This window comes from Camelus bactrianus, chromosome 15 (assembly GCF_048773025.1).
Source record: "Camelus bactrianus isolate YW-2024 breed Bactrian camel chromosome 15, ASM4877302v1, whole genome shotgun sequence".
Taxonomy (NCBI): domain Eukaryota; kingdom Metazoa; phylum Chordata; class Mammalia; order Artiodactyla; family Camelidae; genus Camelus; species Camelus bactrianus.
The window spans coordinates 39240756-39253315 of NC_133553.1; the positions used below are offsets into that span (position 1 = coordinate 39240756).

Below are 12560 nucleotides of genomic sequence, written 5' to 3' on the forward strand. Positions count from 1 at the left end.
TAAACATCTGTGAGCTTTTTCCTTCTTTCTCCCATTCTCTTCTCCACGTCATTCTCCTTACTCCTCCTCCATTTTTTTTCCCACCAGCCCTATGAGCACAGTTTTTAAAAACCTATGTTTACCTTTCTCTAAACTAATGCTAACAGTGAAGAAGTTAACTCCTAACTGTGCATGGTTACCTAGCTGCTACAGCCATTCATGTATCAGTTAAAATAGTAGCCAAGGTTGTGGATCACTTATTTGTAGCAGACATCCTGCCAAGTTGGTAACATTACGTGGATGATTTAATGTAACTTCATAAAAGCCCTATGAGATCGGTGTTACTATTTTTTTTTACAGAAACAGTTTTTAGTTTTTAATGAACTTATAAACAAGAAAGCTCCCATTTCAAAATAAAAGCAAAATCCCAGATCATATAGATATTTACAGTGATTACATTTATCTAAGCAACATACATACATGTTCAGTTGTAAGATGTTAACTAAATTTCTGTGACAAATATGCTTTTTTTTAATACCAAGAACATTACAGAGTTAATGCAGAGTCCTAAGGATAATCTAGTAGTCACTAAATTTTTCTTAAGTCTTCACTTTAGATGCTGTTATTTCTAGCACAGGTAAGCAGGCAGAGTCTTTCATATGCTCAAACACTGGAATCTTTGGTTGCTACCATATCAGCTGGCTTGCAGACAAGAAGCCAACCATTTTAAGAATGTTTTAAGTGAACAACTTGCAAACCCCAGGAAGGACAAACCCTAAGAACGCACAATTGTTAGCATTTACAACCATCACAACTGTGGCTGAAGACTGTTCATGCCATTCTTCTGAAAGGAGATCTCAAAGCAGTATAGTTCAAAACAAAAGATTTTAACAAAAAATTGGCATATGCACAATTTCTCCACCAATTTGTGTGTCAACCATTTAGTTTACTTTTCCACTTGAAAAAATGCAATAGAAAACTGGACACCATGTTTCACTATCTCAGTTAATATTCACAATTACAGCAGCTGCAACTCGGGACACAGCATCACCAATGCCGCCCAGAGCCAGTTTATACTGAAATTAAGTTCTTTACACCAAGTAAATGGTTGTCCACAACCACTGGCTACCGTACATATGAACTAAAATTTCTAGATTTGGGGAGAAACAAATGCTGCTCCGCTCATCTGCTCTGCTCCTTCTGTTCCTCAATTCATGCTTAGAAACCTTGGGGGTTTGGGCCTGCTGACCCTGCCCACTTGAAGAGGCTGCCTGCTGTGCTGCTTTCTGCTTTAACATTGTCCAGTCAAATGTGTATTCATGTTGGTGGTTCAGGGTCCTGAAAAGAATGCGGAATAGCTGCCTCAGGTACATGTAATCTGGGGCTTCTTCAAAGCGCAGCCCACGACAATAGTTTAAGTACTTGGCAAATTCTGCAGGAAACCCCTTACATAAAATTTCAGCAGGTGTGGACATCTTCTTTTCGCTAACTTTTTCATATTTTTGCTTCTTTGTTGCAGCCTTTAGTCCTTGCCATGGCAGGCTGGTTCTATTAAAATACATCAAAACATAGCCTAATGACTCCATGTCATCTCAGCATTTCTGTTCAGTACCAAGATGTGCATTGATGCTAGCATATCGAGCAGTGCCAGTGAGATTTTTATCTTCTCTGAAAGGTATGTGTTGCCTAGTCCTGTTGTCTCTGTACTTTTTGGCTAAACCAAAATCAGTAAGGAATAACTTATTACAGTGACGCCCAGTACCCATTAGGAAGTTATCTGGTTTAATGTCTCCATGTATAAAATTCTTTGTATGCACATATTCAATTCTACTGATCATCTGGTCAGCTAACATAAGTACAGTTTTCATTGTGAACCTTCTTGAACAGAAATTGAAGAGGTCTTCGAGGCTGGGTCTAAGAAGATCCATGACTAGCACATTGTAGTCTTTTTCCTGACCATACCACTGTATGTGGGGGATGCCGAGACCCCACCTTGAAGAATCTTGTAGAGTTTGCTCTCATACAGCAACTGGGGTTGCCTGGCCTTCTGAGATTCTAGCTTCACTGCCACTTCCTCGCCATTGGTGATGTTGATTGCCAGGTAAATGTCCCCGAAGGAGCCAGACCCGATCTTCCATACCAGTTTATATTTCCCTCCAACAATGAATTCGGCCTTGGAGCCGCTGCTGCTCGCCATCCTGAGAGACGAAGATGGAGGCTGGGGCTAAGCCCTGACACCTCTAAGGGGAGGACGAAGGCCACTAGAGCTTGTCCACCAAGCAAGGCTGCTGAGGGCGGCGGAAATGGAAAACGTTGGCTCTTTCTTGGCGCTCCAGGGACCAGGATCGGCCAAAGGGAACGTGATCACCGCCTCTGTCAGGTTTCTTTTTGCCAGGCTGCAGATTGTTGAGGGGGTTCTGGCAGTTACCAGGCCAGGCCACTTCTTTCTCGGTGGCCGCCACTGCCTCGTTTTCACGGTGACATCGCAGGCTGGAAAAGAGGCGCGGTGAGTTAGGGCGGCGATACCGCTGCCACCACTGCTGCCGGCTCCCGCCCGGAGGGACCCCTGTCACTCCGCCGACGCCGCCATCCTCGGTGTTACTATTGTTACCACTTTACAGGTGGGTTAACTGTAGTTTTACAGGAGCCGTATAGAGTCAGCCCTTTGAGGAGCTGGCATTGGAATGCAGGCAGTGCAGCTGAGTCCCCTGGCACAAAGATAATTACAAAAATTTCTCTCTTATAGGCCCTGGGTTTAGTTATCAGGACCACTGCATTTTTGGTGCTTCTTTATCTGCTATGAGAAACAAGGCCGGGGAAATTTTCACTGAAAAAAAAAAATATCCTACCTTCTGAGGAGACAGATTTTTATGACCACAAGAGAAATAAAGTCCCTGGATTCTAGAACATTTTATTTAATATAGTGTTTGGGGACTATCCATCTATTGTGTGATGCATTCCTCTTTCAGAAATGCAGACATATGGAAACATTTGCATCATGGAATTGAGGAAATTTTACCCGTCAACAGAAAGTGTCTTACTGAGGCCTTTGATGGTTGTGGGAGAGGAAATTTTCATCTCCATTTTGCTGAGGGGGAAGAACTGACCAAAGAGGTTCCTAGTTAGGAATGAGTATCTGGGTTTTGTTATATTTGTGATTATTTATTTTTTTAAAAAAATGTTTGTAAAATTAAAATATTTGAGTGCCTTACTGTTTTTCTATTTCCATGCAGCACGGCCCCTTGAAGGTCTTGTTACCTTACGTAATAATAGGACGATATTCATTGTAGGTGGGGTGGTTGTGTATTTCAGAATCTCTCTCCCAAAAAAGAAAAGGTGTAAAGCTGGACTGACTCCCTGCCAAGCTGCTTAGGGGGATTGTCCCTTGTATTGTAAAGTGTCTTTGTTTGCCTGGGGAAGGTAGAATTTAAGACACTAATTCAAACAGTGTTGTTGTCCTGTGCTTGCTTCCTAGTAAGTAAAACGTTTAAAAAGACAATGTGGCTGGATCCTGTTCTGACACTAATGCCTGTAATGATAGGAGGGTTTGGGGACTGTTTGGAATTGGTAATGTGAACTCTGATTCTTGTTAGTCTCCCTAGATACAGGGCAACCCGTCAACCATACAATTCTGAATTCTCTTAATTGTCTCGCATGCAGGATGGGGGGCAACGGTAGCATGAATGATTGCAAAATAACCCAGATTGGATGATGCGTTTGCACTGGTGAGCCTTTGGGTGCAGATGGGGCTCACATTCTGTGAAATCCCAGCTTTCCCTTGGGCTCCTGGATCTACCCAGGCCTGGGGTAAGTGCTGGTGGACCCCTCAGATGGTGCTGCCCTGGCTTCGCTCTTGCCTCTGGTGGCAGCAGCCTGGGAGGCTTATTTAAAGCTCCTTTCCTTGAGGTTAAAGAGATTGTTCCCTCTTACTTTCTTTACCTTTAATTTATTTTCTAGGCTATGAACTTATACCAAAAAGCAAGAGAGGGAGAAAATAGGTAATAAAAAAAGTCTAAGGTGACTGAAATGAAGTCTGACTAGGAAAGCAGGTCTTAGGTGGCAGAAGTCTCCTGGGTGCTGACTGGCCAAGGCTGGTTTTTAGCGGTGTGTAAACTCTCCCTTCCTGTGCCATCTTCCCTTCTGTGTTGTGGGGTACCCCTGTGGGATTAAGTTGTGTTTTTTCCCTCTCCTCTAGCAAGAGAAGTGCTACTTCTCAGTGTAGTTCAGGATTGAAATTTATCTTGCAATCCAATGTGTAGGGAGAGGGGTGTAACCTTTGTATTTGGGGAGTTTGCTAGAAACTGGCTCCCCTCATCAGAAGCTGAACCAGGAAGACAGGGATGGAGTCCATGAGTTCATGGATGCTGGAAATATTTGGGATCCAGTATGGTTTATCTGGTAACATTTTGGTCTCCTAGACTGAGGGTGATGGAGAACCACTCCACTCCAGATCCCAGCAGTCAGCAGAGCAGGGGTCCTGCCCCCACCGCCCCTTCTTCAGGTACAGTGCCCCCCAGAGGTCGCAGGTCTCCACTGCTGTGTCCTGTGGCCATCAGAAGGGAAGCCTGGGCCATCACCAAGATACTGAGCCCATCTTGTCTAGTAGGTGCCCTTTGGCAACCGGCAGCAATGGGTCATCTAGACTAATCTCTGCTGCCTCATGTCAGGTAATAGATTTTACCTTGAGAATCCCACCGGATTGGCTTCCTCTAATGTGACTGTGGGAGAATGGACCGCAAACTTCCTAGGTGCTTGTTAATGTGGAGACCCCTGCTGCCTTTCCACCACAGCCGACTGTGACTTTAGCCAGCTTCTGTGCCTTGGGCATGATGCAGCAAGGAGAACTTCCTCCTGGCCACTTGCATCACTCTGCTAGAGTTAACAAATCAGGACCACAAGGGGAATGTACAGCCCTCAAAGGACCCTTTGGGAGGGGTGCTGCAGGCTTGGAGGAAGATGGATGGGACTTCTGAACTGCAGAGCTTGAGCATTTGCCTCTGGGGGTTGAGGCTGGGGGTCAGGTACCTCCCTTACCCCAATTATGTAGAAGCACAGCCTGTACACCTGCTATCAGTGAGCGCCTCCACTTGACACTTGTGAAAATCAGTGTTCCTTTGGAAACCTACCACCAGAGTCTCTCCCACTTGCCCCAGTGTCCTCTGTCTTCTACCCCCACTCATTGCTCAAATCAACTTGATGAGTCTCCACCAGAATCTATGCTTTTCCTGTCCTCAATCTTGTGGCTAAATGATCCTTACCTCAAAACATGTTTGTGAAGTCTATAGTGGAGTCCAAGATGTGTAAGATATGAATGTGAGGATGTCAAGTTTTGTGTGATACTGGGAAACTTCCACCCCAATTAACAACCTTCATTAATTAGTTATATACATCCCCCAGTGGAAGTGATTGAGTTTCTGTGCAATAATTTCAGTCTTTGTTAGCAAGCTTTTTTCTTTTCTTTTTTCAATCTGAATCATTCTGATTACCTTTCTATCTTGTTTTGTCATCCTGGTACCTTTAACACTGATGCTCCGGTATTTCAAAACAACATAATAGGGCCTGGCAGCTCAAGGCATAGAGCAGTGCCTAGAGTGATATATATACAGATATCTAAATATCTGTATTTATATTTAAACAAATTGTTGGAAGTCATTGGGGTTGCTTTTAAAATGAGACATATTTATTGTGGATGAATCTTTAAATGGGAATGAATGGCTGAAGGTTGTGTATGTCCTGGTTAGAGGGGAAAGGGAAACCTTGACAGAGTAGGTAATACCTGGGGTAGAGGTCTGAAAAGTTTTGAGAAAAATAGGTTATGACAGCAAAAATAATAACAGACAAAATAAAAAGCAAGAGTGCAAAAAGAGATCTTATGAGAAACGCTTGAGAGAAAATTAGACACATAATATTAATAGAATGGAGGTTCAAGCCAGAGGTAGTTTCTATAGAGCAGATAGAAGAGACTAAAAGATTGTATAAACCCAGACGTTAAGAACATACCAGTAAAGTTGATGTAGTGTAAGAGAGATGGTTTGGGGCTCTGGATCTGTCTAGACCTGAGTGATTTTGACTAATAATGACATGCTTTAAATGAGTATAGTTTATGCATCCATATTTCTCATATTTATTTCTTACACTTATGATAGTTTAGTTGTGCAAATGAACCATGTGGGCTGGACTTGGGGTGTTACCAAAAACTGGGTTGCCTCTTGATGAATGTCAGGCCAAAAGACAGAACCAAGCCAAAGTTGGGGAGAAGGAAGGATTTATTACATGTAGCAAGTAAGAATAACCCTGGGGATCTCCAAAGCAGTGTCTCCCTGAACAGCAAAATTGGGGAAGTTTTAAGCTAAGGATATATGTATATTCATAAAGAGGTTTGGATGGTGTATGCATATTTATAAAGGGGCTTGAGCAGAAGAGAATTCAGCATAGAATTGGGGCAAAGGTTGACAGAATCCAAGCTTTAGTTAATTGAAGTCATGAGGGTCAGAAAGGGTCAGAATCATCTTCCTTAGGTTCCTGTTGAATCTGGTGGTTGAGTGGGTCTTGAATTCTGCAAAACACGCCAAGAATGTACTTCAGGCTAATCTTTACCATTGAAACAGAACTGGGAGTCTTTGCAGCCTGATTTACTGTTTTGCTGTTGTTCCTTCTCTTGTCTGATATTGTTCCTTCTCTTGTTCCTGAATTCTTTTGTTCCCTTAAGATCATTAATTACTGAGACCAGTTCAAGGATAAGCATTGTGGCCAGGTTTAGATTACAAAATGGCTTAGGTCAAAAATGACTTCTCTTATGTCAAGAAAGACATGCCTAGTTGTCTTTCTTCAAGGATCCCCTACCCTATCTCCTTGCAGGATTGGCCAGGAAAATTGGGGCAGGTACAGAGAGCTCCTCAGGGGCATGTTCTTTACATGTCAGGAGCAAAGCTCCAACTGTTACTGCTTGTCTAACACCTTCATGGATCCCTCAAATCAGAAGCAAGGCCCTAATCATGTGTGCTCTTTATTAGTTATTTGTGGATATATTCCACCCCTCCTGCTACACTATAATGTCAGTGAAGGTAGATCTGTGTCTAACTGTTTTGTGTGTTTCAGGCTTTGTCATGCACATGGGTATAGTCAGGCCATTCAAGATCACTGTTCTCTTGTTCTCTGCACATTTCCCCCTCCTGACCAGACCCTGATTCACTCACATGACTATCCAATCCTCATAATTATGGGGCTTAATTAGTATCTGCCTACTTGCTTGCCCCCTGCCCCAGTTGCTGAGTAGCCTGATGAGCCAACCTAACGTCAATTCCACCTATAAGTGGTAGCCTCCTTTACCTGCTCCCCACAACGTGAAGATTGCTGCCCTGTCCTGCCTGCTGTCTGCCATATGTGGTGGGGTGTCGCTCCAGGACCTTGCTTCAGATGTGTAACATCCCGCACCCAATAAGCCATGGGTGTGTCTCTGTCGCTGTCTCCAGGCTCGCTCTTTGCTCTCAAGCCTGGGCAAATACAAGGTTTGGAGGCCTGTAGGGTGTAGCCCAACAACATGGAACCTTAATAGACTTTTTTATTCCTTTTCTCCTCCTCCTCCCATTCCCCATTTTCGGTTCCCCCTCATCCTCCTCCAATCTAGTGGGCCAGGCAGGCAGTGACTCTCAAATTTTGATTTACAAACGAATTGTATAGGAATCTGGCTAACATGCAGATTCTGAGTCAGTAGGTCCGCACAGCTAACCAGCTCCCAGGTGATGCCGGTATTGCTGATTCACACTTTGGGTTGTAGGTTGTAGGAAAATGATTGAGCACAGGCTTTCAGTGCCCAAGTTCCGGCCCTTACTAGCTGTGTCATTGTGGGGAGGGGGTGAAGGAGGCTACCTCTCACCTTCTCTGTAAAATAAAATACACATAGCACCTATTATGACACAGAGCTGTTTTGAGGATTCAATGGAATAATATAAGTAGCCTGCAGTCAGGATCGACTTTTAGGAAGAGCACAGTAAGCGGTAATTACGGTGTGTGGGCGGGGCCAACGCCGGAAGGGGTGAGGCTGTGCCAGCCCTGGCGCATGCGCAGCTCCGCGTGTACGCGCCTCAGGTAAGACACCTGCGCGGGACTCTCGCTGGGACGCCGACTTGGGCTGCCTAGAGCGGGGAGTGGGGCGTGCTTTTGGGGGGAAGCCTGGGCAGAGTTCTGGGGCCATACGGAGAACACTCGGTGTTGCTATATGTGTCTCGCCAGAGGGGTGCGGGACAGGCCCGAGTGTTTCCGGGTCGCTCGGCGACCTCGGCCATGCTGGTTGCGTGGCCGCGCGGGCCGAGCGTCCTTGGAGCCCGGCGGGTCGGGAAGCCAGGATGCGCCGGGGACCCGGGGAAGCTGGGGAGATGGCTGGAACCGGGACAGCCGGGGTGCGGGGGCCGCGAGGGGATGAGGATCGCGGGTCGCCAGCCCGAGGCCCATCTCGGAGGCCTAGCTTTTGCTTAGCTCTTCTTGATTGTGAGAACCTGGAAAGACTGCTGTTGTTAATTGAACCCAGGGTCGTAGCTGGGAAACCTTGTTGTCCCATATCTAGAGTGTGAGGAAAGACCTTGCTGTTAGAAATCGTTTTGCCTGTAGATGCTGAACCGTGTCGAATTTCAGCATTGGTGCACAGATGAGAGGATTTTGGATGCAACATTGCACGTTTGTCTTAAGCTTGTGCACCCTGAATCAGCTTCTCAGCTCAGTGTGATGTTGACTCCATGGCAGAGCCCTGCTTTTCCTCCAGCCCATCAGAAGATTGCTTTATTTTAAACTTTGAGTTCCATCCTTCTCCAAAATCTTGTATAATCTTGTTCCTCCTCTGCCTGTTAGTAATCTAACTTTATCGTGGATGAGTATGCCTTTGGTGGTCTTTATCAAGTGGGTTTTATCGGTCATAAACATCTCTCCTGAAGCTGAGGGACTTGGACTGTAAAATGTGTATGTATGTCTTTAAGAAAGGTAAATGCTTTATTATACAGTGTTACTCGGTCTTTATTTTTTGAACCCCTATCCTCACTCTCTCCCAACAAAACAAAATTCTGTTTGGATTCCTTGCACCGTAGATCTGGCTGTAGGCAGGCTTCGTTTTGTTTTTCTCACCCCTTGAACATAATAAAACAACCGCAAGAGAGCTCCCTGTACTGATCGTGGCTTATTTCCTGTCAGTAATGTACAGCATAGCAGTAGACAAAGCAAAACAAGTCTCCCTTCCAACCCTCTCACCGCCTCTCGGTTATGTGTAAGTTCTTTTTTAACTTTCTCTGCTTCATTTCTCTTAGGAAAGAATGATAGTTTTAATCTCTTAGTCCCCAGGGTGATCACATTATCAAAATGAGAGAAGGGAATTTGGCAGGGAAGGGACACCTGGTAAGGATATTAGTCAGGTAATCCTACCAAAGTAGGGTATTGAATTATCTCCACCCTCAGACATTGCAAAAAGGAGTCAAAAGCGAAATTTGTAGATACTGACAGGCATATGTAGAATAGATAAACAAGACTATACTGTATAGCATAGGGAAATACATACAAGATCTTGTGGTAGCTCACAGTGAAAAAGAATGAGACAATGAATGTATGTATGTTCATGTATAACTGAAAAATTGTGCTCTAAACTGGAAATTGACACAACATTGTAAACTGACTGTAACTCAGTAAAAATTATTTTAAAAATGGGGAAAGAATTTGATTAAATCAACCTCCTCCAAAAATAGCTCTAATGTTCGAGGGAAATGATGTTTACTTTTCCCATTCGTAGGATTGAACCTCAACCTGTCTCAAAAAGCAAGTATCCACATAAGCCATTATCACAGCTTTTAGGTAAAAAAATGCAAACGCTAAAATGTATTAGTACTTTTTGCTGGCTGCCCAATTTTCAAGAGCTGTAATAAACATATTTTAAACACCCAAAAAAATAAATAAATAAAGCTAATGGAGTGAGCGGAGAGAAGGACTGCCGAGTATTAGAGGACGTGCCGTCTCACAGTGCGACGAAGAGCATACATAGGACAATATTGAAAACCTGAGTTTAAAAACCACTGGTTCTCCTGTCGTTCTTGATTTTGGGGTTAGGGAGAGGCAGAGTAAAAACGTGGGTTTATTATATTTCATATATTCAGTAAGAGTCATACATACTATTTTCTTGTTATATAGCACTTTCCTTGTTAGCTTTGACTTTAGAGAAAGAATAAAGACTCAAGCCTTTTCTTCCAGTTGGCTTTTATTTTCATTATAGTAATAGAATCAAGATTTGAAGTCTGCTTTTGACTTTTTCTGGGTGATGGTGGTCAGTGTTCCTCCTCATGTGGTCCAGGGGCCTCTATAAAAGTCACTTTGGGTTGCCTGTAGAAGGGCAGATTACTGGGCGCCAACCCTAGACTCGCTGAATCAGAATCTAGGGTTTGCGGGATTGCCCATTGAGGCCTAGGAATGTGCATTTTTAACAAGTCTCTTGGGTGATGTGATTAGTTTGAAAAAACTGTTAGAACAGCTCCTCAGGAACAGGAACTAGTTACTCAACTTTGTATAAAATGCCTAGACTATGGCACATAGTTGAATATATGTTGTATAAATAAATGAAAACCTCCAGCTATAAAACATGTACAACCACTTACAGAATAGGGCATTTCACAAAGAACTTTCACATATCAAGCCCATTAGATCGTATCTTACTTAATTCTTAGTTCAGCTAAAAAGAGTATTTACTCTATCTCCCACTATTCTATATTCTTAGGCAATTTAAAAACCTTAGTTCCATAAACCGCTAGTTCTTTTTACAATGCCTTCTTCAATTTTGTCTCCTCTCTGCGCTTTCTTCAATCATGTCTGGTTCACTGTGGCCCTCAGGCATGGAGGTTGAAAACTAGGAATGTGAGCCATGTCTAATACAACGAAGTATACGGTAACTTTGGGATTTTATTCCTGTGTAATAATTCAAACTATGGGAATCAGTTGGAGTTATTCTTATAGATGTGGTATTAAGTTTGAATATGCTTATTCAGGTTTCACTTATTTATTATTGTTAAATTTAGGATGGCCCGCACTATGGAACCACTGGCAAAGAAGATCTTTAAAGGAGTATTAGTAGCTGAACTTGTGGGCATTTTTGGAGCCTATTTTTTGTTTAAAAAGATGAACACAAGCCAAGGTAATCATACTTCAGAAATTAGTGTTTTCTAGAGGGCTATATAGTCTGCTAATGCCTTTTAGGTTAAATGGCCTTTTTAGAGAAACTGCGTCTTCAGATTCAATGTATTTAAGCATTTTATGGGCACATGAGGGAGAAGCTAAGTGTTATAAATGACTCTTACTTCTCCCTGAAGAAAAAAAATTGTAGACTAGGGAAAATGTTTCACACCTCCATGGATTTTACTAGGTGCGGGGTAGGAATAAACAAGTGTCCCTGGTCTGGCTCAGTTTGGGAACACAGAGAAAATTCAGCCTGTCCACTATGCCACATTGTTTGGTGGACTGAGAAAGCAAGAAGTAACATAGCTGAATTGTCAAGTAACCAGATTCTCAGGCTAGCAGAGTTCTTCCTTGAACCAGTACTGGGGGCACTAAGAGCCTTTCCCATGCCACTGGCCATCACTGAAAGTGCTTTGACATTTTGTGGGGGAAATTTTATGTTAGAACCCTCAACTATAAAAATCAGGAAATGTTTTCTTTCTCTGAAGCAGGGAATGGTAGTCTTGGGGTGGTGGCCATCTTTGAAACTTGTTGTCTGTCTTAAAGCACTTCACTGGAACACTGTTCCAGGATGCTGGTGGATATTCACAAAGTCTCTATACTTTTAAATTGTAAGTAAAGGTATAAAAGAAAACATTACCAGGAAGACTTTAACACAAATGTCTGATTCCTATCTTATAGACTCTAAAGGTAGCATTAAATTATGGTTCCATGTGTTAATATAATAAGTTTCTAATCATGCCTAATTTTGACTTTTTTCATTAGATTTCAGGCAAACAATGAGCAAGAAATTTCCCTTCATCTTAGAAGGTATGTTTTTCCTTAAGTAAAAATGAGTACAAAACAACTTCCTCAGGTAACCTATAAATTAAGTAATTTCTTTATGACCAGTTAAGGGCTAAATGACTTTAATTTTGTGATGTCAATTTCCAAAATTACTGTTCATCCCCATTTTCACTTCTGAGAATACAGAGTGGAGAAAACTTTTATCCAGGGATGAGAGTAGTTAGCTAATGGGCGGGTTCTTAATTCTTCCTGTCTAAGAATGTAGACTTTGGAATGAGACATATCTGAGGGTGATGGAATCAAACCACAGCTTAAAATTTAAGAGCAATCTCTGGTTTGCTAACTTCTTGGAGCTTTTCTTGTCTCTGTCAAGTAGAGATAATAATGCCCATCTCATGAACTGTTATGAGGATTAAACAAGATGACATCATGTAATTACTTTGCACAGTTATCTGGTACAAAAGTAATGCTTAGTAAATAGCTCTCTTTACAATGATTATTAAAGATGCTAGAGCTTATACACAGCATATGTATTCTACCATCATCTTTACCTATCATCTTTTTCATTTTACTATGCAGAAATAAGGAAGAAAAGC

The 12560-nt window shown here is 42.7% G+C and overlaps 1 protein-coding gene and 1 pseudogene across 8 annotated transcripts in view; one reads left to right on the top strand and one right to left on the bottom strand.

Moving 5' to 3' along the window:
• The window catches only part of CEBPZOS (CEBPZ opposite strand), a 52161-nt gene that overhangs the window by 27053 nt on the left and 12548 nt on the right, over positions 1-12560 (top strand). Inside the window, exons 1-4 of one of the 8 annotated variants that reach the window (XM_074378732.1) lie at positions 8148-9232; positions 10837-10891; positions 11022-11137; positions 11944-11988. In XM_074378732.1, the coding sequence (XP_074234833.1) occupies positions 11023-11137; positions 11944-11988 (160 nt within the window). In that variant the 5' untranslated portion in view covers positions 8148-9232; positions 10837-10891; position 11022. Of the gene's footprint in view, positions 1-7936; positions 8068-8134; positions 9233-9271; positions 10892-11021; positions 11138-11943; positions 11989-12560 lie in introns of those variants that run through there. The other 7 variants (XM_045504815.2, XM_045504814.2, XM_045504812.2 and 4 more) reach the window with 7 other exon arrangements.
• Positions 416-3524, bottom strand: LOC105079056 (casein kinase I pseudogene; annotated as a pseudogene).